The following is a 25,773-nucleotide window of genomic DNA, read 5'->3' as shown; positions in this document are numbered from 1 at the left end:
CACCAAGCACTCCCGGCAGCCTGCCAATCTCTCTTAAACACTACTGAGTGTTGACACCCTGCTCCCAGTGACAAAAATCACAGAGTGTCGACTTCAGTACAACTTGTAGAGCCTCTTTTAAGACACAAATTTGATTTCATTAGAGAGCTCAACATCTGCAATGCACATGGAACAGGACAGTCAGCATCTGCCTTTTCTACAGCACAGCACAGAGACTTCAAATTAAGCCTTGAGTGAGTACCTGTGACCACCTCATTGCACTCAGGTTTAATGGAAGAACATGCCCCCTTTTGCAGATACACTGATAGCTGAGAAGACACAGACACAGGTTGCGGTTGGACAGACTGGGCAGCACTTCAGCAACTGCCCCACCTACTCAGAGCTGTGGGGGCGTCTTGGCCAGTGCTTTTGGCGTGTGCATCGTCCTCATTTCTGCCACTGGAAATCTTCCTCACAAATAACATGTTTCTGTGAGCGTCATCTGTTGTGGTTTCATAGAAAGAGTAAGTGCAAAGGAAGAAATGGCAGCTTCCTTCTTCCCTCCCGTGTTCAGCCTCCGCAGCCTGGGAGGCACCAGTACTGTTAGACACAACCCTGACTTGGGGCTGCCAAGGACATGATAGTGTCACTGAAGTCACCAGCACTGAGAAGCGGGTACGCAGGAGGATACTGAGGAGAAACACTGTTTTGGCAAAGGATGCTACTAGTGAATATCATACCAGCATTTTAGCTAAGAACATCGATGAAGTGTTTACACCTACATGGGGATGTGCCATCAAGTGAGTTACAAAACACTAGCAGTGCTCAGCCTAAAGCTGTAGTGATGCTTCTTTCCCCTTGGAAACAAGGAATTATTGGAAAACACTCTGACTACAATACATATAGCAATCTGTCCCCATGCTCCCCTCCCTCTCTGGTCTGTCATCTCAAGGGTACGATGTGGAGGTTAGCTGAGTTCCTAGGAATGAAACCTGCTCAGATGTCCCTTTCCAGGCCAGTTTCTTTGCTGACTGCAGCCAGGCTGCCTGTGCTCACAGTCCTTCCGAGGAGAGCACACCAGAAGCCAGCCAGAGTGAGTCATCATTCATTCAGTGAGTTCAACCAGGAGAAGGAGAAGACATGACGAGCCGGCTCGTCACCCCTCTCACTGCTCACGGGAGCTTCCTCCACTCGTCCTTGAGGGTATGGTTCAGAACCAGTCTGCAAAGGAAGGAAAGGTTGACAAATGGAAGAGGAAAAGATGAATTGCATTAAAATCTGTAAGATTTCACAACATGCAGGGAAAGAATGAAGTGGGAAAGAAGGGGAAAGGCAGGCAGCATGGAAATTTGGGAAGCTAAGACAGACTTCTAACACCAGAGAAGTCAGAAGGACTTTTGCCCTGACCAGTGGCTGAGGAAGGGTTATGCTGCATGAGTGTGTCACATCTGTGCGAAGGGCTTAGTCCTGATTTGGACCTCTGGAATATTCTTGCACTGAAGGTGATAAATGCCTGCTCAGAAGTGATCCTGAGCCAGTTTGGCTTGTGTAGCTGGGCCTCCAGATTGATGTGAACCAGAGCCAAATGTTATTGCCAGTGCATTGCCACTCAAAATGATACTTGTTCTGCTGTTATGAAATCTGCCTTGGATGTGTTTTCTTTTTTTTTTTCCTTTAATGTCTTCTAATATTTATTTCAATTCAATTTTTCAATTTAACTCAGACGAGGAACAGGAAATAAGTAATACAGAGTTATAAACTCCAGTTCATATCTGTCATTTGTTTGCATAGGTATCCTACACTTACAGTAGAAAAAGGAATCTGGACATGACACACTGTATTTGCTAATAAAAGGAATTTCTAAAATTAGTTGAATATTTAAAAGACCAGTGTAATAGGCAGAAATATTTTACTAGTTCCAGATCCCTTTGGCAGAGAATGAAGATTTCTTTGTGATAGTATCAGAAATTCTATTAAAGATAAAATATATAAAAATGTGTGTTTGCTAAGGAGAGCCTTATGTCTACATCATTAAAGCCATAATTTGGCTTGCAATATAGAGGGTTTTTTTGCCCTCTGTATTCCTAGATGCACACATACATTATTGTACATTCTTAAAATTAAACCAGCCATGCCGTCAGTCTTCTTTGTGCAGGGTTTCAGCTTACTTTGGAAGCTTCAGCATGAACTCAGGTGACCCATTTGATGTCAACATACTACTCAATAGAGGGAAAATGACAAAGCAGTATCTTCTGAATTTTAGCATCTCAATTATTTATGGAATTGTGCTGAAACAAAAAGTTATCCAAGCAGTGTTGCTAACAGACACATCCAGCAACAAACATTGATGCAGAGATGCCTGTGAGGAGCTGAAGCATGGGATGGATCCTTTTCCTGAGCATTTTTATAAGTACTTTGTGTTAAAGTGTATTACAAGAAAAAGTAAGAACTAGTGGTGTGTTAAGTATAAATTGGCTATTGGGCTTCATTCCAGTTACTACCTATGTGAGTGTCACCAACGAACAAGACAGCATGAAGGTATGAAAAGAAATAGGTACCTATTTCTTTATTTATATCTAGAACTCTATTAGAGTTCACAGAGCCATTTTTATCAAGATCCTTGATTGCTCTAAAGTGAAACAGCCCTATTTATTTCAATGAAATATTATCTGAGAAACTGCTTTACTGTTTGAAATGTGGACTTATCTTTGACTTCGATCCATACTTTCAAAGCAAGGCACTCATTGCTACTCACTGCAACATAAAGAACCCAAAGAGGATTTTTATGGACAGGGATCTTTCAGACAAAAATAGCTTTTGCTTGCTAACTTTATAATGTACTTCATTGAGAGCACAAGCATGAGGAAAACCATGGGAGAAACAGCTGCCTACTTGAATGCAAACTTCCATTTCCAGCAATGCTTATGAGAAGGGCTGTCTCCAAGGCTTATGCAAAAGTATGGTAAAGAATTGGGCCCAGGGGCCCAGATCTTCAGCTGAAAAGCAGGTAACTAATTGAGTCCTGATAATAGAAGATCTGCCTCTCAGCCCTGGAAAGTGCTGATTGCAAATCTTTCAACCTGATTACAAAAGTCAGGTATCAGCAGTAAACACACAGCTAGATTTTCTGTGATATAAGGCATTTGGCACTCTCTTGATCTTGGTAGATGCAGGAGCGTAGGAGGTTTGTTAGTCTTCCGTGATACTGAAAATTTTGCCTTCATTTTTGGAAGGGCAGTCAGAGTGCCTGGACTAGCTAGGAGTAATTTTGAAACTGATTGTGCAATTTTGTGCACCAAGCCTTCAGCGGTGTGTGTAAGCAGGCATGGGACAGTCCTCCTTTCTTCTCACCCTGTAAAGGAATAGGACTGGCAGGAGGTTTAAAACAGAATTCCTTTTTTTTTCCTCTTCCAAGAAAGACTGCAAGGCAGGCTTCTTTTAGCACTTCCACTTGCTAGTCCAACCAGCCACTATCCAAAAATTTACATTAAATCAAGATTAACTTTGAAGCAAATATTTATCTAAGAGTTTAAAGTTATGCTGAGTATTTCATAGGATTTGGACCCAATATATTAGAAGACAAAAAGCACAATGTAATATGTAAGCTGACTGCATTAGCTCGTTAACCAGTGCTGCTGCTACTGCATTTCAAGCAAAACAATCTTTGTCTGCATCACTGCCAAAACTATATTTCATAATGTGTTAACTCCTTCATATTTTGCTGTGATGACATCTTCCTGTGTCAGCAAAACCATGTTGGAACTCCAACACATTCCCACTGGGTTTGGCTGGATGAAGCATTTGCTACTGCACCTTGCTGGACTCAGCAGGCTGCCACTCTGCAATACCTCGATGTGCCTTTCCAAGACCAATCATTTTCCATCACACCCAGCAAGGAGTGAAGCAAGCACAAAACTGACAGTACGGCCATTACCTGGCTTTTAGGCTTGTGTTTTCACACCTGTGACACTTTAGTGCTTGCCTCTGAATCATACAGTGACTGAAGTAGGGTCTCTTCATGTACGACAAGAAACCATTGAAGGTTCCAGCAGCAAATTTATTCATGTTATTAAGTCCATCCTTACCTTCCAGCAGCAGCCGACACAACTCAGGGTTATACAGCGTGCTGGAATTGTCTAAGACAGATTTCAGCTATAGATTTTACAGAAAAAACCTGTTTTGAACCTGTGATTGGGAAAGACAGAATGCAGGAGCAGGTCTACTCAGTGTCACTGGGATTCAGGCATCTGACTGCTCTGAATCTCATCCTGGATTATCTTGCTCTCCCTGTTACTACAACCCTATTCTGCTGCCAGAGGAAAGCTCCGAGCTGAGCATGGCACAGCCCTTGCCACATGCCTTTAAGACAGTCCAGATTCAACACTTCATTGTGTCTGTCCATTTCTATTAGGTAACTGTTGTCAAGCTTCTACCTGAGCTTTATCCTAGCCTTGGAGATCTCATGGGTAGGGCTTGTTTTTCACATTACCTAGAATAACAAGTCCCAACCCTTTGGGTCCCTAAAAGTAATAAGGAATAACTAAAGTGTTTACCTCAGATTACATTAATCACATTAGGCCAATGCTGAGAGAGTGCTGAATACTTACACTTTGATTTATATTTTCCCTTGTGGTGTTGAGTGACATCAGATGGTGCTTTCAAAAAGAACCAGGAATTTTCACCAGGCCAGCTCATGAAGTGGGGAGGGAAGTACACTGTGCATGACTGATGGTTGGTTTTATTTTTCCCATAAGCAAAGTCCAGGCTGGAGTTTACATGCCAATTCTTTGGAGGTGCTGAACAACCACAACTCCCACTGAGCAGCCATTCAGCACTCCTCAGCATCTGGCACGCTAGAATTTGTATGAATAAAGTGTAAGGATCTCAGAGTTGAGCCTGATGAGTCGTTTTAAAGTTGAAGGTATTCAGCATCTTTCAGTATTTGCTTCCTTAAGCAGGGCTCTACTTAAATCTATATAAGGTTCTTGTAAAAGGGTGTGGAGGCAAGGAAAGAGATGAGTGGGATGGTTTGTCATAACATTTTCATTTATCAGGACCCAGCAGTTATCCTATTTATGCTGGGGAAAAATATGCAGTCTAGGCCTTTTAGATATTTGAAATACAACAAAGTCTGCACATTGTTTTCTGCTTTGCTAGCACAAATCTCTGTAGCCTTTAGGTACAAAGGCTGGGATCTATATTACCAATATGTTAGTCTATATTAGTCTTCCAGAAACAAGATACCCACTCAAGCAAACTCTACTCATGCACTCTAATGGGAGTGATGAGAAAAAGGCACAACCAGAGGGTCATTTGTCCCATCCTCAAAGAAGTGGATTGCCTTCTGGAGGTACCTGTTTCTTTCTACTGGCTCTAGAGACACTCTGGGTGATTGGATTGGACTAGATCCGGCTTTTAAGCAATTATATGAGAAATATTCCAGCCGCGTATTTCAGGATAACAGAAAAGTCCTTGATAGGAATTGAGCAGTTTGACTGCACTATTACTTTTACAAGATCACAAACTCTTAAACTTAGGAAGTGGGGAGGAAAGGTGAAGAGATGAATGGTTTCATAATCTACTTTAATGCAGATGGATGAGATGGTTGATTTCAACCTACTTGGATGTTTTCTGGAGCAACAAAGCTAACCAAAGCAGGTTCTGCCCCTTGGGTCCCCATTCACCTCTTCCTGCTTTGGTTCCATGGTTCACTGCTCATTTGCATTGCTGCAGCTCTTCGAAGGGCTGTGCTAAGAATGGGAATGTCACTGGAATGACATCAATTTTTTGGTTGGTTTTTTTGAGGTGAAGGAAGATATTTTTAAACCTGGATCATTTGAATGATTTTATTTCAGCACATCTCAACAAACAGCTGCCTCAGGACAAATGCCCTGTGAGTGGTGGCATCTGGTCAGCAAGAAGAAGCAGGGCCATTTGGCAAGAAACTCCTGAATCACCTTTGCTGCTAGAGGAAAAAATAGATCCACACTAAGGGCACATGAACTACCCAGTGTCTTTGCTGCCTCCTCTTGATCCAGCAGCAGAGCAAGGGTGTGAATTTGTTAGAAAGTGTGGGTCTTGGAGAGAGAAGCAGTGAAAATACAGGTTGCTTGCTTTTGGGGTTTCTGTGTCTTCAGAAAATGAGCAAGAAATTCAATTTAATTCCCATTTTTAGCTGGCTTGTTTAGAAACAACCCCCAGTGTTGACAAGAACAGGCATGATTAAAAAATGCTAGCTGGTTGCAAAGCAATCACAGAATCTGTAGGCTATGTTTGTCTGCCTCAAATGTCAAGTGTTACACTTCTGGCACTCAACACTTCCAGGCAGCGGAAACAAAGGAAACACAACAGGTTATTTTTAAATGGGTTAAACTTTAGTTCAAGCATTTTGTTTTCATATTTTTATGCAGTCTAGCTCCTTCAGCATAACACCTGGCAGCTGTCACCTATATCACAACAATATTGTTTCAAAGCTAAGGGGCTGCTTATTTTGTATGGATCTTTTTTATCAGCAGGAATCAACAGAGTATTCTTCAAAATAATTGCTACAATTACTGCCACAGAAACACATAAGGTAGCAGACAAAATTATATGCACAGACAAGCTCCATCACCCACAGAATTATATGTAACATTCTCTTAATAGTGGTCAGTAATGAATTTAAAAGTCCATGGGGAGGAAATGCCTTTCTTCAATAGATTATCACTATATTACAATGATGTGGATAATGTCTAATGCAGAGTCTCTTACATAATGAACTCAAAGAGATCAAATATATTTCAGAGGAAAACAGCCTGAGTAGCTTATTTTAGTGTAGATTCCTTTTATCTCCCATGGGACATGAAGGTCCAGACACTTGAACCTGTGGTGGAAACAGCATTAGACTATGGTATGGGAGGGCAGCTTTCTTCTCAGCATTACTTGGGACAAATGAAATACAGTTCTCTTATATAAGTCACCTATTTTTTTCATGACTCAAAGAAGAAAAGGCAGAAATAACATACTTGTGTAATATTTGACCCATTGCTGCACCTCATTAGTCCAACTATTTATTGAGAGTAATTGACTACAGATTTGCATAAAACCTAGTCTTGCCACTGTCCAGGAAAATGAAGGAAACACAAGAGGATAGTCTTAAAAACATGTGAATGTTAAAACTGCATGATCAGAACAGTCTGTCCTGCACCTATCCATATAACTTTTGGTTCCTCTTGGAGTGAAGGTTTTTCAGGACCCCAGCTTTCTACCATTTCTGCTTGCTTCCAGCCCTGCTGGAGAACTGTCTAGCAAATGAAGGATCATATTGAGAGGCTGCAGGAGTAAGTGCTGGTCACGTGCTACATGCTGGTCACCAGTGCCAGGAAGCTACTCATGACTACCAGTTGTTGCCTCTTCCTCCTACTGCTGCTTTGTCAGACAAATAGATATGACTTCAGATTAACAAGTTAAATGTGAAGTAAAGACCTTCCAAGAACTTCTCCATGGCAATGGAGAAGTTCTAATCCACGCTGTAGAAACTGTGCTATTAGCTTTCAGGGAGAAGCAGAAAACATAGTAATGGTTAATGTCCTGTCTGTCTCTGTCAGGTAGTCTTTCCTTTGACTAATACACACTTCTGTGCATCAAAGCCTTTTCTTCCTCTGCAAATGGCACTTTTGTAAATAAAATGAATGATACAGAGTGATGGTTCAGACTGTGATCTACCCTGGAGCTCCATTCATGGGATCAGATAACACAGCCAGCATAGCTTCGAGGTGTGAAGACATACACATCCCATGCTTGGAGGCTCATCCCATGCTGCTCACATTGTGAGTGACAGACTGACTTGGGCTCTTTTAAGTGTGCAGGGGGTGACAGTGGTGTATGTGAGCTGTGGACACAGCACAGCTTCTCTGAGAGACAAAACCAGTGGAGATGCAGGACAAAAACCTGGATTGTCAGCTAAAGCAACCTGTTGCCATTCCTAAAAGCCACCATGTAAAGGAAGAAGAAAATCTTGGCCACAGTTACAACAACATTTTTCCATGTCTCCAGTTGCCTGAACCTTCTCCTTACTGCAACCACAGCAACTGAAGCTGTTATCCAAACTATGACTATGCTCCAAAACTCCAAAATTGCTCAGTGAGTAGTGCCATGACTTCCCAGATCTATGTCTGTCACGTCAAATCTCACATGCTAATCTCTGCTTGCCCATTAGCAATGTTGGCCTGCTTGCACAGCACTCAGCCAAGCCAAGAGCAAGGTATTAAAACAAGCTTCCTTCTGTCCATCTCACACTATTCCCAGGTGAAGTCCAAGGAAGCTGTGATAAATACTGCTCTTAGAGCTTTGGATTCAATTACAGTTATTTACCACTTATTGCCAGGGTATACAGCACAGATTGCAGTCATTGTCACCAGAGGCAAGCTTGGAACTGACCTGCATCTAGGCAGGCACCAGCTCGATTTTTAAAAAAAGGAATTTATTTCTTTCATAAAATTAAGTTTTGAAATTGGGCATAAATATAAAAATGAATGTATTCTAAAAACAAATCTGGTGCCAGATGTTGAAGAGGCTCATCAGCACTGATGGGGGAAATGACAGCTATATTTTCTCGGCAAGGCATTTTGTAATATTTTGTAATAGAAAAAGTCTTACAGCAAGTGTTTCATCATGAACAAAAACCACTTCTGTGTACAGAAGTGCTGAGCCAGGAGTGCTCTGAGTGACTGATCTGTATTTCGATCACCACCTTCAGTGGTTGAGATAGACTCAGGCAGATTTTATAGGGTGCTCTCTAAATTGAAAAGAGCAATGAGAAATTCAGATCACTGATCCTCCAGGATTGTGAGATCCTCATTCTCTGCTCAGTCAAAGGCATGATGTCTGTGTTGGACATCTGTAGGATGGTTTGAACATCACAGCACCTATTGGCTGCCAGCCAGTGATAACAGGTTTTTTTAATTAGTCACCGGTCTCTTACTTAATGACCTGAAGATTATTGCAAAGATGCCAGGAATATATATCACCTGAAAAGAGACATAAGACTGAATCATCACTGTTTGGTATGTCAGTCTCCATTTTTTCCATTTAATTTTGGCTGCACATGCAGCCCCCCTGGTTTTTATCTCCATTTTATATGTGTGGTAGGTGGGCACTGCAAGGTGCTGCAGTCCAGCCCCTCACCTGCTCACAAGCCTGGAAAGCCTGCAAGTGGAATGATATACAAACATAGGGACTCAGGCTCTGTTAACTAATTACCACCACTGGGACTTTCAATCAGATAGGCTGTCATTTAAATATTGATCCATCTCTAATGGTTACAGGACTATGAGTGCTGCTTTCCAGAGGTGAGTGAATGGCTACACTGAAAGCCTGGGCTGTCTCAAGGCTGTAGGATAACTAACCAAATATTCCACAAACAGATGGCTTGTGTAGTTGGGACATACATCTATTGTAACGTGATGTAAACCAGCAACATCTGTGATTAAGAAATATTTTTTGTTTACACTCTACTTTCCTTTCCAAACACCGTAACTATGAGCAGAACAAGTGATGCTTGGAGAAGGAGGTTGAATGGAGGTAGAATTCAGTATTTAAATGAGCTAGTCACAGAAAGACAATGTCTAGGTGAGCTTGGTCTCATATTAATTGCAACAGGAGAAATAATTTTGTCCAAACTCATTGTAGAGATCCTTTCACTAGGAATAGATTGAAAAAAATGAACTATACATAAATCAGATGGTATCTATGACTCACCAGACAAACAGCAGAGCAGACTATTTGAGGTAAAACTTCAGGTGAAGTATTTGCCACTCATATTAATTATGAGAAACTGTTGTCTGAAAGCTGGTCTTAATGCATTGCCCTCACGACTCATCACTGCTGCCTCTGAATCACTCAGATAATTCTCAAAATTAAGAGAGAGGGAGGTGTTAAAAGAGGAACAATCAAGACTTTCCTGATTTTCTCTGCAAGTATTGCCAAACTGAGGGGGAAAAATTTCACCTGAAGCACAAAGTCAAGATACAAAATGGAAATTTACAGGCAAAATTTGCCACCAACTGAACATCGGCCAGAGTGGCCTCAGACATAGCTGCTGTCACTGAGTCCCAGCTCACTGAGTGAAACTACAGAGAAGAAAAGGCAGAACTTCTTGACTGTTGAGTTTCTTGTATCTAGTGTTTGCCCTATACTTCAGCTACAGGCTGAATGCTTCCCCCCCTCCCCCCTTCCCCCAGCTAAATTTAAGAGATGTTTAGGAAGAAGATTAAAACAGAGTTTTATTTGGGCTTCTATACCAGCTGATTCAAGGATCTCCTACAAAAGGCTCAACTTCATGGAGGATAGACGACCTATTTTCATTCAGTCAAGCCTTGCAGATTTTTTAATGGTACAGAAATAAACCCATCCAGTTTTCTACCTAAGAAAAGGTAAAATACAGGGATATCAAGACCTAGATTGCAAATATCAAGTTGATTTTTGCTGTCTGCATTCCCGGATCCTTCATTAGCACTAAACACACTTGTTGCAGAGCCAGAGAGCTTTTGGAGCAGCAGCTGGTGTCTTGGAAGAGAGCTACCTGTGCTATGCCTGTGGCTGATGATAACAAACCTCTTGTTCTGTTCTGGGGGAAACTGTGGGAAGGCTGTGTCGGATAGGCCAGAGGGAACTGAGACCCTTTCTTAGCACCATTCCTGCAAGATCCAGCTTTGCAAGACTGCCTTCTCTTGAGCAATAAATCTCTCTTGGAACAGCTGGCTTGAAGTGAGTACTTATCTTCCTTACCTGAGCAGATTGGCAAGAGTGAATTTCCAATTTGGTGAAGAGAAAATTAATTATTTGTGTTCTGCTGCCATGCTTGTGCAAACACTCCAGAGCAGTGCTGTGCTACAATGTGGGACTATGCCTTTTATACCCTGATGGAAAAGTGGAGCTATGTAGGCAAAGAGCACAGCGCAATCTCTTGGCCTTATTTTGGTTTTCAATGATCTTATTTTGTCCATGTTGTCTGCATATTGACATGACAACCAATCAGCTAAAACTTAGCTAAATACTGACCTCTCTGACATGATTTAAAGCTGTCTTGTGGAAAAAGAAATTGAAGGATCACCAGCTGAAATTGAAGTATTCAGCAGCAGGGCAAAGAGAACTACAGTACATGAATACAGAGAGGACTGTCCTTATGGTAATTCTGGCAGATGGCATAAGGTTGCGAGCAAGTAATAGAAAATTTTAAAAGTAATGATACAAGATTAGCATAGGCCATTCTATTAGTATTTCTCCTCCCAAACAGTTCTGCCCTGATTATATTTTATATCCTCATGGAATTAAAGCACTGTACTTACCGGCTGCTAAGGGAAATTAGATCAGGTTACTGTTTGTGGATTATTAACTTGCATTTCCTTTGGACTACATGTATGCACTGGAGTCCTTTGGAGCCACGGATAGACCCTTTTCTTATAGGGAACTTGAACAATGGAATACAGGCTCCAGTACTTCATCTTAGGTGAAATAAATCAGGTAACCACGGACACAGACAAACCAAGACTTTCATGAACTCTCACAAATTTTTAGGGTTTCACTGCATGAGAGATGTTGCTGACAAAATATGATTAGGCAAAGTTGTGGGACTTCAAGATCTGTTTCTCCCACGCACTGAAAAGGGCTGCTGCTTTGTCTATGTCACCCTCCACTAATACACCCCTCCCCATGGTGGCTGAGGTAATTCATTGATGCTATTCCTGCTCCCCATGTTTTAATCATTTGCTGCTGGTTGCCATCTCCAGAGGCTCAGATCCCCCCAGCTCTAGACACGGAACAGAGGCAGCTGGGTTGGGAGCAATGTCACCTCACGCTCAGCAGGCAGGTGGAAGAGGTGCCAAGTGAGAAGCAGCAGCAGCTGCTGAACTCTCTCTTACAGGAGATGCCTCTCATTCTCCGTCAGAGGCAGAAGCAGCCCGTGGTGACCACACTTCTGACTTAGGCACTCCCTGAAGAAATATGAGGCTCTCTAATGCAGAGTTATATATTTTGTTCATGCTGAATCATTTTCTGTCCCTTCTTACACCAAGCAATCTGTACACCTGTGGGCTGCATCTCCTGTTGCCTTATCCCTGCTGCTACACCCTCCTGCATTCTGGAGGAAATTTATAGATGTAATAATATAATTTCTTAGAGTGAAATGACCCTTAAATAAAAGAAATGTTGGGAATTAATAGGGGAACTGATCTCTTTTCGCTGCTGAAAAACAAGGAAATCCCTATTGGGGCATTCTATTAAAATAGCTTGAAAATAAATTATATGCTGCTCTTATGATGACAGTCATGCAGATTTATATTATTATAAATTATTATACAGCTATTCAAAGTAATTTTGTTATTTGACTTTCAGTGGCTTACCATACAAAGGAACAAGGGCAGTGACCTGATCTCTCACATGAAAGATAAAGACACATAAACTGTCTAACCAGCCACTTCACTATGCATGGAGAATAAAATCATTTTAATGCAAATAGAATCTGAGACCAAAATGCCTTTTTCCTTCACCTCCTTTCTACTTCATTATTAAATAAATCATAAAGATGTCACTGGAGACCACACAGAGTGAGGTCTCAAAGGGTAGAAATAAGAGCTTTCTGCATTTGTCTATTTTTAATTTCAAAAGGTATTCTGAATTAAAAAAATATAGAGGGGGAAAAAAAAACATAGTGTTCTTCACATGTCTGATTTCCCAGGAGTACAAACAACCTCTATGTCCTCTTGTAACAATACGGCAAATTTTCAAAACCAAACACAAATAAATGAAAATTAAACTATGATCCATGTACCTAATTGGGATTCACAGTGTCCCAAGCTTTTCAAATTCAAATTACTCCCAGGCAGTAAATCTTTTTGCCTAATTTAAGCAACTAAAGTGTAGATGATAACTTCTGTTAAACTTCCCTTTTTATTTTATTAATGGAGATATCTTCTCTGTCATAGTACTGGAAGTTCTGCACATAAAAGCTGAATAATAATATGGCATTTTTCATAGATGCTTCATATCCTGTACCGTGCTGACAGCATAGTGCAGAAAGTGAGCAAGGAAAACCAAGCATTTTTGTGTTGAAGAATAGATCAAAATTGAATTTGTCTGTCATTTGAGCAAATCCCTAAAGGTGACCACAGCTCTTTTGTGTCAGAGGCTTTTGCTCTTCAGTAAATAACATTAAATATCCCAGTCATGATACAGAATTGTCTGCATATCAATCATATCACACTGCAAATTGAGCACACATGTATGTCTTACCTAAGAGGGGTGTGAATTTGGAGCTGGAAGAAATAAATAATGGATATTGTCTACCAAAAAAGGGATTACCCCAGAAGAGATGTTATGGAGCAGTTATCATTTAAATTACAGAGTTTGTGTTTGGGACAACTTCACTTGGTAGTGAAGTTCTTAGTCCTTGATCTTGTGGATATTTCAGCTCTTAATGTGACCCACGGGAAAAAAGCCCTTGTCTAAATTGGTTGAGCTTCCTGCAGATGCTGCATTTCAAGGCCATTACTGGTGCTCCATTCTCACTGGGAATGTGGGAGAGATAGCTTTGAATGCCTGTGGTGGGACCTGAAGGGGATGTGGGATGTGAAGGGACACTTTCTGTCTTCATGGGGACCTCTGGAGAGTGGGGCTCAAGTCTCAAGCCATCCACCCAAAGGAGCACTGGTGATTTGCTTGCACTAGTAATCCTGGCAGCAGGATTATTCAGTGGATTTGTTTTCCTGACCTTTACCCTTTTGATGGCAAGCATTGCCCTCCAGCTCTTCCTCCCCTACTTTTTGGACTGAACAAGTTTGGTGTTCTTCACATCTGTCAACCAATAGGTTCTCCATCCTGCTGGTCATCTGAACAGCAACTGAAATATAAGCCCATGTATCTGAAAGAGTAAATGTCTCTTTTCATTTTGAACAAGGGAGATGCAATGTTTAACCATGCAGGAGTAAGCTGAAGGGTGGCATTTGTGAGGAGGAAGAAATGTTTTAGGCAGCTTGTATTGTGAACTAGCATGATGTTTTTGGATGGGAAGAAAGGGAAAAAATCCTTTAAAGCTATGTAGGAACATCACCAGATACACAATTTGAACTGTTAGTTAATGGTAAAATGAAATATTTCCTACCCATGAAAGTACAAATCATGTATTGAATCAGTTTCCAAAGATGATGTAGTATGATAAGAAATGCCAAAAGTGTTATGCAGAATGCTAACTCCTGTGAGAAAATAAGAAGAGTGCTTCACCAGTGTTGTCATTACATGAACTAGTCATTATCACTATGGTCCATGAAAAAGCTCTGCTTCCACAGCACTTTTCCATCATATAGTTTAATTAGAGAAAAGGAGTAAATACAGTGGTGTGAAGAACATCAGCTGGAGGTTTAAAAAAAATAAAGGAATATAGCACTTCAGAGTGGGTTGTGTAAAACCACATGCATGAAAAATACAGTTGAAGTTCACATACTTGAAAATGATCACTGCCACACAACAGCAGCCATTTTCTTTTTGACATAGACACATCTCAGCTCAGATCCATAAATCTGACCACAGCATCATCTCACAGCATCACTGTCTCTTGGTAATTCTGCTTTTTCTATTCTTCTGCACTTTTCTGCTTCTTGAGCTTTCCTATCCCTTGCTCTGTCTCCAGCCCAGTGGCAATCCCATCCTCAGCTGTTTCCCTGCTCCTTCCTCCCATATCACCAGAACCATGCGCTATTCTTCTCGACATCCTCCTCATCCCAAAATATCAGTGTCACCTGTAACCTGGGAAAATATCAGGACACAGCACCCCCACACTCACACACCAAAAGGAACTGACATCTTTCCTATGTGCCTGTTTTTACTCCTGGTACTCAATGAAGAAAGCTGGGTACCAGACTGCTGTTGTTTTTCAGCCAGCTGCCCACATCAAATGCAAGTTTTGTTCCTTTGCTTGTTGTTGGTAAATTAGGGCTGAGGAAAGCAGACTTCACTTAGGTAAGCTCTGAGGAAATTAACCAAGTACAGAATTTACCTGCCTATGCTGAATTTAGGCTGCCTGATCATTGCTGTAACTGATAAGAAAGAACAGCAGCAATAAATTTCACTGTGATGTTACTTTTTGCCAGCTCATTTGGAATACACTTAAGAAGAAAATATCATAGCAGATTTGATAATTTTAAAGCACTTTTGTTTTTCATTCCACTCAAATATTCTCAAATAATACCCTGACTTGAAAAATACTTATTGAAATGTGGTGGTCAAATGTTGCTTTTAACAAAGTCAGTGAAGTCAGCCACCACATCCAAGTGTCACTGACTGAAACCTCTAGCAGAAGATAAGTGCCCCTTTTATCATATCTCTTAACTTTTTGCTTGGCACAAGGTTGGCTATCACCCCTACAGCTGCTCATCTATGCTATATAGTCATCTAAATGACCCAAAGAAAATAGCATTAAATACTTACTACCCATTTGTGCTTTCTCTCTCTCTCACATACACACACATAACCTCCTCTCATCACACACATATAGGTAATTGCTTTGTTAAAACATGCAGCTGGAACCTGTAAATTGTGATGGTTCAATTTAGAGAGTGCTGCTCATGGGCTGGTCACCAGACACTGGAGCAGGAGCTGGTGTAGTGTGCAAATCCTTGCACAGCTCCCTCAACTCTGTTCCTTGTATCTTTAGCCCATGTGGAGTTAGTATTCATATGCAGAAGGAGGATTACTCAAATTCAGGTTATGCCAACTCTAATATTGTACTTTCAAGGAAAACATCCTCCTGTACTCAACACATCAGTATCTGTTATCCCATCATTCTACTGAGTGTCTAACACTGAACTGGAATGTATTATCTTCATGCTCTCTTTTAATCAAGTCTCAAGAATCCTTGTAACAAGCCATCTGCCACAGGTCTGAACCCAGGAAATCACACTGCTTACTGAGAGGCAATCAAACACAAACGAAGGCTTTAGGTGTGTGCAGAATTTCATGTTCACATGGAGAAGCACTCCAAGTGCAGCCACAGAGCTGCTGAATGCAAAGCCAAGCCATAGCTGCTCAACCAGCCATGGTAGGACAGCACATACACAAGACTTTCAGCAGGTGATGAGAGTAATCTCATGCACAGGATTTTTCTGCCACTAACACATGCAAATATCTGATGTGCAGAGACACTGCCAGCCCCTCCAACAGCTCCTGTGTATGAGTAACTCGGGTAACAGCTGGCACAAGCAAGGTGCATTGGCAGGTAAGCACAAGCAACCATCAGCATGCTGCTCTGAAGCTATAGAGCCAGCCTGTCACATATTGAAACCATCTAGAAATCCAGTGGATATGCTTAAATGACAGTTTGTTCTGCTCTTGTATTTTTGAAATTATTCTTATTCTTTAGCATGCAGAGGAAAATGCAGTCACATTTTCCTTAGAACTGCTGTTCCCGCCTTGCTGCATGTCACAGCCTTCTGGGGTGACTTCAGAAGCACTGACCTTGGATGTCGCTGCAGTGGCATTACTTTCCTTACCACTCCCTGGTGCACTCTCCTCGATTGTTGCTGCTGTTGGGGCTTCTGCCTTCTTTGCACTTGTTTCCAGAGAAACAGGAGTCCCTACTTTCCCCGGCCCACTCACTGGGGTTGAGCTTGGACTGCTTGGTTGCCGTGACTGGGACTTATACCAACTAGGGTAAAGCAAAGGATCGACGGTTTCTGCTGTGGCCGGCACTTGAGTGGCAGACTCGGGGGTCTGTTGAGAACCACTTGGTGTAACAACCACATCCTTAATCAGGACAGATAAAGAGAAGAACAAGTAGAGTGCACCACGTTACCTTCCTGCTGTAGTCACATCGTTCTGCATGTTGTGTTTGTTATATATCACTGCAAGGCATAGATTTGTCCTACTACATGATCTGAAAGAGTTGCAATCAAAATGCGAAGCAAAAGAAACTATAGTTTGAATAACACCGACAGGAGAAAGAAAATAAATTATAGCAAAAATTGAACAGTAGAGGGTAGAACAAGCTGGGAAGGGGGTGCTGACTGAGAAAGGAGTGAGCAAGGGGTTCCTTAATTCAGTTAAACCCTCAATTAAATTCTAAAAATGTACGAAATTCTGCATAAGAGCCTCATGAACCCATACCAGCCATGAATGATAGGTTTAGGTACCTTCAAATGGCTTGTTGGGTATTATGTTAAGAACAACATGTTTGCTAATGAGTCTGTTGATATGAGCAGTCAGAATAAGGGGAATACTGGAGAGAAGCATTTGCCCACCAGCTTTGCCATCAATGCTATAAACCAAGCACTGTTGCTCTGCCAGGAAGAGGAGCAGCCAGATGAACTGCACCTCTCTACGTGCATCCAACTCTCAGGGTTCCTACACACACAGCCTGCTGTCACCACAGCGTTTCTGCTTTGCCTTTTTACACCAGAAGGCAAAAACCAAAATACAGGTATCCCTTGAACCACAACACCCACATGCCGTGTCTGACTCCATGCCTGATTATTTCCTAATGGCATTTTGTAATTGCTAGAGCAGCATGCTGTACTTTTCTCACTTTAGTCTTAGAAAATAGAGAATTCATGTTAGTGGGCAGAATTGCTTGTGTCTAGCTCTTGTTTGCACAAAACCCTACATCAGTTAAGGAATACAAGTTTAGTTAAGTCAGTGCAAATCTTCAAAATATAAATTTTGATTAAATCAATAAAGCCTGATTTAAGAGCATCTTCACATGACTGGTGAAAACTCACACATGTTTTTAGATCAAAGCAAGAATGAATCCGTAGTATTTATTTTCACTTGTTTTATGTGGGGAGCTTGTTACAATCAAAGATGCTTTCTTGTTTTCACATAAGTCTCCTCAAATATATTCACAGCAGCCTTTACCCTCTCAGCAACTTCACTGAGTAAATTGTGGAAGGGGAAAATTTGCTAAGTTAATGATATGCAAGGCAAACTAAAGTAGCACATGAAGCATATTTTTTAATGTATGTCTTTTAAAATACGCAGCAATTATGGAGTCATTCTAATCACATTCCCTAAGAAAAGTGTTGGCCTAAAATATTCACAAGATTCACACCATGAACCTGTTTGCTGTTAGGCTGTAAGAGGCAATATCCTCTCCTGTTTGGTGTATGATATTCCTGCATCTACCCTAGACATATCCCAAAGACGATCAGAGCAGAAGGCAGCAGGCACCATTCGCAGAAAACAGATTAGAAGTATAATCTAAAAATTGGTGGTGGAAAACTCACTAAAACCAGAGAGAATGCCAAATTCTCTTAGTATAAATATTTTAACAATCATCTCTTTTATAACAGTTAGTCTTAGTTAAATCACAGCAGGCAGAACATTTACTGTAATGCGCTTAACTCCCAAACAGAGTCTCTTTTATTTATAACTTATGCATCCCATATATATCTTAATTTATCTAGCAGCTAATTTTTTGCTTATCAAGTGATACATGCACAGGTTGAGAAGCCAGGGTGAAGTTCCATATATGTGTACAAGGGCAATAAATAATTCTGCTCTCCAGTGCATCGACTCCTTTAGCCCTGCTCCTTATTTATGGCACCCACAGGACACAGGGGAGCATTCTGTGGCTCTGCCAGGTGCACTCAGCATAGCTGGCAGGGCAGTGGGACAGCAGAGACATTTACCTGAGCAGCTGGGGCAGCCAGCACTGGCACTGGAGTGGGTTCAGCCAGGGGCTCTCTCCCTGCACTCTGCGGTTCAGGGTCCTGCTGAGGTGGCTGTGCTGCTCTCTCTGGCCCTTCCTCTTCCACCTCTTCTTCCTCTTCCTCCTCTGCTGATGACTCTGTGTGGACTTCACCCAAAGCTTCACCATCATCTGTCTCCTCATCTCCTTCTTCTCCCTCCTCCTCTGGAAGGACACGTGTAAAAGGACAAGGTTGAGCACCACGTGCAGATGGCTTCAGTCTTTATGCAATTAAAAAGCCATTTGCAATTGCATGGCAAAGTCACTGATAATCTGCTGGCTGGTGGAGAGGGTATTGGTGAGGAGCCTGCTCCCACCAGCCTGGACTGGGCACTGCCATGGAGCTGCCAGCAGGAGCTTTCGGGCAGGGAAGACACACATGGTGGTTAAAGTCTTAAAGCTGGCCCTTTCCATGGGAAGGAGGACAGAAAGTCCTGTCAATGCAGTTATCCTCGTGAGGGATGTGCAGCACAGCCCTGCACGTTTTGGGGAGAGGATACCTGGGATCTGGTACAATCTGTCATGGAAAAAAGTCTTTCTTCCAATTCTAGGTATATGCTTGCTTTAATGCTATTGAAGCCGTCATCATAATTATTTACCAGATCAGGGCTTTGCAATGCATGACTGGAAGTTTGAGATACCACCACCCCTAAATCAGACTGTCAGACTTGTTCAAACCATTGCTTTTGTGCCATCTGACACATCCTGTGGTCTGCAGTTGTGGCTCAGGTTTTTCTCCAGAGGGAAGCTTTTAGCACAGGACTTTCTTTTGTATAATCATACTAGTTCCCTTAAAAAATGTTAGATGTTATTCAGAGCCATCCTAGCGCTTCAGAGAAATAAACTTAGATTTGCTTATAATTGATACATAATGCTCTGGTTACATTTTAGGATAGAGAGAAATATCTGATTCAAGGTTTCCTACTCAGTGTCATGTAAATCACACATAGCTGCTATATGAGAAAGAAATTTTGTGAAATAAAATACATACCTCTGTCAAAATCAATTTCTCGTATTATTTTTTCTTCTCTACTGAGGTTCACTGTGAATTGGTTCATCATTTCATACCCATCCTCTATTTTTTCCATTTGAAATCCTTTAGACGCTTCAGTAATTCTAAAATATTGATTGGTTATTGGCATTTGGATTTGAAGAAAAATTTATAAATTGTAAGTGATTATAAAGAACAAGAGTCTCAAGTTTAAATACTTACTTTTGTAGCAATGTTTTGGCATTCTGTGGAAATAAAAAAGGAATAAGTGACTTCTTAATGATTCAATTGTTTTAGGGATTTTATGCATAGAGAAACAATTTTTACACTGGCAGCTTCTAAAAGCATTAATAAGGATTTCATAAGTGACAGCCATGACATCTATTAATGAGATGAAATTTGGATGGTAATTAGTATAGAGATGAGCAAACCTTTCAGTTCATTGAAAATGTTTTAATTAGAATGCAAACATGATGGGAAATACGCACAGTTGATAAAAAAACCCAAATGGAAATATTTTTCCTCTTTTTTTTGGTTGTATTTGTGGTGAAAAGCATTTGGTCTGTTACCCTCTTTAGTCACAGTGTAATTACATCTTTGACTATCCTTAAGGGCATTCTTTTGGAGAGACAGAATTCTATTTGTCTCAGAAGAATATTGTACTCTTCAAAGGCAATTCTTTGATGAAAGTAAGTGGGAGTTGTTTTATTTTGTTTTTATTTGTTAGTGTTTTGTTTTGCTTTTGTTTTGTTGGGGTTTTTCTGTAGAAAATGCCCTTCCAGCCTTTATTATAGAGGAATTGTAAACTCGCAAGACAGAAATTCTACACCAATGAATTCATTGGACAGGCTGTTAATGGTTCCCCACTCATCTCTCTTAAGTTTATAGAAGAAAAAAATTAAGTAAAGGCATAAATGTGTAACTCAGCACAAAAATTAATGGAAAGTTAATAGTTTGGTCAACATGTAAAATGAAACCTATAAATCTCAGAAGTTCACGTGCACATGAACATATAGTCCCACCATGATATTGGTAGGAAAAGATTAGCTGGAAAATGTTTAAATTCCTGTTTCTTCTATGGGGACCAGAAGTTCATACACATGATAGTATAGATTTTGGGCAAATACTCATGTTCTGGTTTTGGATACTATTCACAAGAAGAGTGGTGTTTTAAAAATGAGTTTAAATAAATGTTCACTTGAATATAACCAAACTCTGTATAAGCTTGCAATTGAGAAATGCTTACATAATATCAATAAACCCATCTTTTTTTTCTATCTCTATTTATAGACTTTATACCTGCAAAAACACAGCCATTTCTGGTTCTTCCATGAACTGGATTCCTGATTCAACCAGTTTTGACACAGCTTCCAAGTGATCCGCATACTTCTTTATCAGGGAGCGGACGTGTTCCAGTTTCTCCTCTTGGGTTCTAGTGATTATTTGTGTCATCTCATTTTTTCTTTCTTCCAGTACAGAATAGAGATAATCAAATTTTTCACACAACTGTTCTTTCTGTCGTTTGCAGCATTCCTGTGAATCATTTGGTTTATGTTAAACATGTTATGTTCTTAAAAGGGTTTCTATTTTTACAGTTACTTGGAAGCATTTTCATCAAAGAAATTCCTCTTTCTGAACAGCGCAAAGGATTCTGAATGACCCCAGAGACTTTTATAATTTTCAAAGTCCAAGCTGTTGGAACAAAAGTTTAAACACTCTTCTCAAACTCTGAGTTTCAAGGCACTGAAAGCCCCCAAACAGGTTATTGTATAACTTGTGAGTCTGCTAAAAAAAGTAAAAAGGTATTTATGATGTCTGTAGTGATACATCAAAGTCTGCAGAAAAAGTAAAAGCCCCCACCGTATTAGCAGCTGGGTTCATTTGCGTGAACAGAATGGTTTTAAAAGAAGTGAGCATCTCAAACAGCTCTGGAGAATTTTCTTTTTCTACCAGAGTACCTGGAACAATCCTGGCTGGGCTTGATTTTCACATACGCCCTCTTAGACTCTATTTGGACAAGAGGCGTCCATTATGTTCCATTTACTGCACACTGAATGAGGTACAGGTTCTGCAAAGAAAATGGTGTGTGACAGAAGAACAAAGATAAGAAGGAGGAATCAGATTCCAACCATATGTTCAGGCACTGATTTTCACATCATTTTTTGAGACACTTCTATTGTCCTTCCACCCAGAGAACAGCATCTTGCCCTGAGTAAGGAGGATGGGTTTGATGACTGCTGCATTGAGCGCTCTCTAAAAAGAACAAACTGCACTTGTAAAGGAGAGTTTATGGGGAGGAAATGGGAGACAGATTATATATAATGTCTGAGGTCTACCAAATAGAAGTACTTGAGTCATCTGTGTGCCCCAGGGCATAACCTTATTGTGGTTAGACCTGGTTGTGGATGGTGGTGATTATTTAAATCTCTTTCCAAGGAGCTGAGGCTGGATCGATTTCTCATCTTTGTCCCTTGAGGCATAATGATGAGATCCTGGCAGCACAGGATTATTAACAGTCCCACAGTACTTTTGGAAGGGATAGGACTGATTATTCACAGCACTTGGCCAGAGGGCACCCCACTTTTCACTTGCCTTTCAGCCAGAGCTCATTCCTATGAGTGGTGATAGTCTGCTCTGTGTCGTTCAAAGGAGAAAGCATTTTAAGGATGTACACATTTGGCTAAGAATCACTGTCCACATGGGTTTGGAGAGGGGATTAAATGCACATCTTCATGCATTGACCCCAGTATCCACCTCTGCTTCCCAATGAGGAAGGCTAGGATAAACTGGCACTCCTAATTTAAATCCCCTTGCAAGGGGTGCAGGCTTGTCCTGCCTTCTGGGAGTCCTTGTAACTTTGCAGAAATTCCTGATCAGTGCAATTACACAGGGTGGGGTTAAGGAAGTTTTCAAACCAAGTGAGTCATGGTTTCTGGGTAACCTTCTATATTCTGACCTCAAATAATCTTCTCTTCTTCCACTCTTCTCCTAGCTTTCTCCCCATTAAGTGCCATTCAGATCACTTATAAAACACCCTTAATTTCTAGACAGGTGCATGCTATCTTTGTCATTTGACACAGGACAAGTGTTAGGGAAAGAAGAGCAAGCAAGTGATAGCAGGGTGCCCTGAGAGATCCTTCTCTATCTTTAAGCACTAATATATATTTCCTGCCAGCAGATATTGCAGAGTTGTAAATCTCAAGAGTGAGAGTACAAAACAGGTTTCTAACTGCAAATGCTGAAATATTTCTGAAATGCTCTCTTTCTGCATAAAATGTTCCCATATGAAGTCTCTGCCTGATGGAATTACCCTAATCAGATTCTGTGTAATGAGAAAGGTTAACAAATACATGACTCCATTCTAAAAAGTTCTCAGTCTTTTTGTTTTTTAAAGCACAACTACATCAAAAAGAAAGGAGTCCTTGCTACTGAGCATGAGTCTCACTGCTTGTTTCAAAGGACCAGTATTGACTGGCCTATGATATTAGCATTTGAAAGAAACACCGCAATTTTTCCTTTGTTATTAGACTTGTTTACAGGGCTAAATAGAACTTAATTATTTATTATAGTTTTCTGGTATTTAGCATTTTATATTTTCTCAATTTTTAGTATTCTATGTGAATTAGGTCTACCTTTCAATCAGTTAAAAGCTATACAAGTACTGATTTTTTTTTCTTTTCTGGTTTTTAGGGTTGGAGAGGATCAGTAGCTACACGTAGAACTGTAGGCTATTTCTTTTTCCAGCTAAAAGGAAAATGATAACGTATTTTCTGCTAAAGCAGATATTTATTGCTCTCTGCTAAGTGTTAAGCAGAAAGAAGACACAATCCTGGATTGTAAAGGTTATTTCCATGTGTGAACATTACTGAGTTCCAGCTGTAGCTTCGCATCTTCAAGGACAAACTGATGTCAGTTCAGACAAAGCTCTTGCATAGTAGGAAATGTGATTTGCTTGAAATGTAACATGGAAGTGCCAAGGTAAACTCTAAGATCTATTTTCTGCAATCTTTGACTTTAAAGGTGAAAAGCCTGATAAAACATCTGAAGGTAAAATGGCTGCACTTGCTTTGGGCTTTGACTTTTAAGGTTAGATTTTAAACTGAGTGGATGACTCTGAGGAAGCTAGTTTCAGAAACTTGTATTTTAAAGATATTTTTAGCACAGTGTTTTCATACTTCAGACTAGGTGTTTGAAGATTTGTTTCTGGTTCAGGTAGTTCAGCTTAAATGAGTGTAAGCTTTTGCTTTTGTATAATTCAAATTTCTGCAGTTAACCCACTTGAAAGGCTTCTGTCTGCAAAGTCCTGATAGCAGCCAACTTCATCCTTGTGGTGTGAAGTCTTCCTGACTACAAAGTTCTGACTGCCATTAATGTGCTCTGTCATTTACTTGGGCCAATGGTTTCCTGTTCTTTGAAACAAACACAGACATTTTCTGCTCCTTCTTGCTCAGAATTGGGTACATAGATTGTGTAACTGTTTTTTCTTACTAATTAGAATCTATAAATCTTGGATTAACTTCTTTTTCTTCCATACACCTTGGATTAACTTCTTTATCTCTACCATTTCTCTGTTCTGCTCCAGCTCTGAAGGGTCAATATAATTCTAATTGGGCTGAGAGGGATGCAACTCCTTCACTAGATGCTTCATCAAACTCTGATCACAAAATCAATTCCTATGAGCTCCTTTCAGTCTATTGCTCTGTGATACTCAGATTGGTCAAAGCTGATGTTTATATTTGCTTTGCTGATGCAAAGTTCTCAGAGGAAATGAAAACCACTTCTGCTATTGAATAACACAAAATTAATTCCAACTCTTTCAGAGTGAGGCCTTTACCAGGAAGTCCAGTAAGAACCCAAACTCTTTCCTCCCATTAACAACAAAACAAGACTCCTTAAAGGACAATGTAAGTATATTAAAATACTGCTGTGCAGAAGACAAAACAATCAAATACAGAGAAAATACTGCCGTACCTGTGAACCATACTGTGCCTACCCTGTGGCTGAGACTAGGGCTCTGTTCACCAGACCTGTCAGACCTCAGACAAATACTAGTCTTTTACAGCTCTAAAATCTGATCTTAGGTGTTAAATGAGCTGAGAGTTGATGGCATTTTGGTGGATCTGCATTTAACTTCAGTGAGATCCTATTCCACTAAGAATATTGAGCAAGACTTGCTGATATGGATTATCCTTATTCGTTATCCTCCACCATATAGCAAATGTCAGAGGTGCTGAGCAGGATGTACCCTTTGGTTGAGGCAGTACATCTTGATAATGTACAAAGCCATGAGGAATAGTTTAGTGAAACAATGTGGGAATGCATTTGGCTAAAGTGAGGTCTGTTAAAGAATGAGCATTACTAGATATTTAAAAGATGCAATGTCACACTGAAATAACTGCATTTAAAAAGGTGATACCTACCTCAACCGTCTTGCAGGTCTCCTCCAGCTGCGTGACAATCCCTTGCATTCTGTCATTGCTACCCACCAGGACTGCAATGCCATCACTCAGCTCAGACTAGGCAGTAAGGGGAGAGCAAGTAGAATGGTGTTAGGTGCTGTTACACTTCAGGGTGACATACTAAACAGTGGGCAACAGAAGACAAATAAGCCATACTCAGGATATTACTTCGTCCTTCCACCAGAACTGGGGAAAAATTGGAGTTTTCTGTGCCCACGAGATACCTGATTGTACTTTTGACATTTGTTTCCTCTTGCAACACACTATGAAAACACTGATATTTTGGAACTTTTAATGGAGAAGAAGCTGTGGTTTGGAAAGAAGGAAGCACTTTGCTCTAGGAGATTCTTCTACATGCTTTTGTCTGAAGTGCTGTTTCAACAGGTCTAAAATATTTCCTTTGGGTTTGTTGAGAGAAAAGACTTTGTCTCTTGAGGGGTTGTTTTTTCAGTGTCTGTGTCTAGCCACACCACTCTGGTATTTCCCTGAGGACTGTAGATCTTGGCTTCAGAATGGAGAAGAGGTGGCCCATGGACCTGGGGGGACCAAGGTGTTACAGAGTCCCTGGCATGTAGGCAGTGGGGTTGGGGTTGTGGTGAGAGGGGACAGGAGAAAAGGAGAAGAAGGTGGAG

At 40.7% G+C, this 25,773-nt stretch overlaps 1 protein-coding gene across 3 annotated transcripts in view; it reads right to left on the bottom strand.

Moving 5' to 3' along the window:
- Positions 1 to 115: 115 nt before the first annotated feature.
- Positions 116 to 25,773, bottom strand: part of TRIM55 (tripartite motif containing 55) — a 37,932-nt gene continuing 12,274 nt past the window's right edge. Inside the window, exons 4-11 of one of the 3 annotated variants that reach the window (XM_085052943.1) lie at positions 25,103 to 25,198; positions 20,982 to 21,215; positions 19,905 to 19,927; positions 19,683 to 19,807; positions 18,633 to 18,856; positions 16,465 to 16,752; positions 14,117 to 14,207; positions 116 to 1,200 (exon numbers count right to left, since the gene is read on the bottom strand). In XM_085052943.1, coding sequence (XP_084909069.1) covers positions 1,190 to 1,200; positions 14,117 to 14,207; positions 16,465 to 16,752; positions 18,633 to 18,856; positions 19,683 to 19,807; positions 19,905 to 19,927; positions 20,982 to 21,215; positions 25,103 to 25,198 — 1,092 coding nt within the window. In that variant the 3' untranslated portion in view covers positions 116 to 1,189. The remainder of the gene's footprint in view (positions 1,201 to 14,116; positions 14,208 to 16,464; positions 16,753 to 18,632; positions 18,857 to 19,682; positions 19,808 to 19,904; positions 19,928 to 20,981; positions 21,216 to 25,102; positions 25,199 to 25,773) is intronic. The other 2 variants (XM_085052941.1, XM_085052944.1) reach the window with 2 other exon arrangements.

This window comes from Lichenostomus cassidix, chromosome 2 (genome assembly GCF_008360975.1).
Source record: "Lichenostomus cassidix isolate B80296 chromosome 2, HeHo_3.0, whole genome shotgun sequence".
NCBI classification, from domain to species: Eukaryota; Metazoa; Chordata; class Aves; order Passeriformes; family Meliphagidae; genus Lichenostomus; species Lichenostomus cassidix.
Note: the sequence above shows the minus strand (reverse complement) of the source record. Positions and strands in the feature narration are given on the sequence as shown.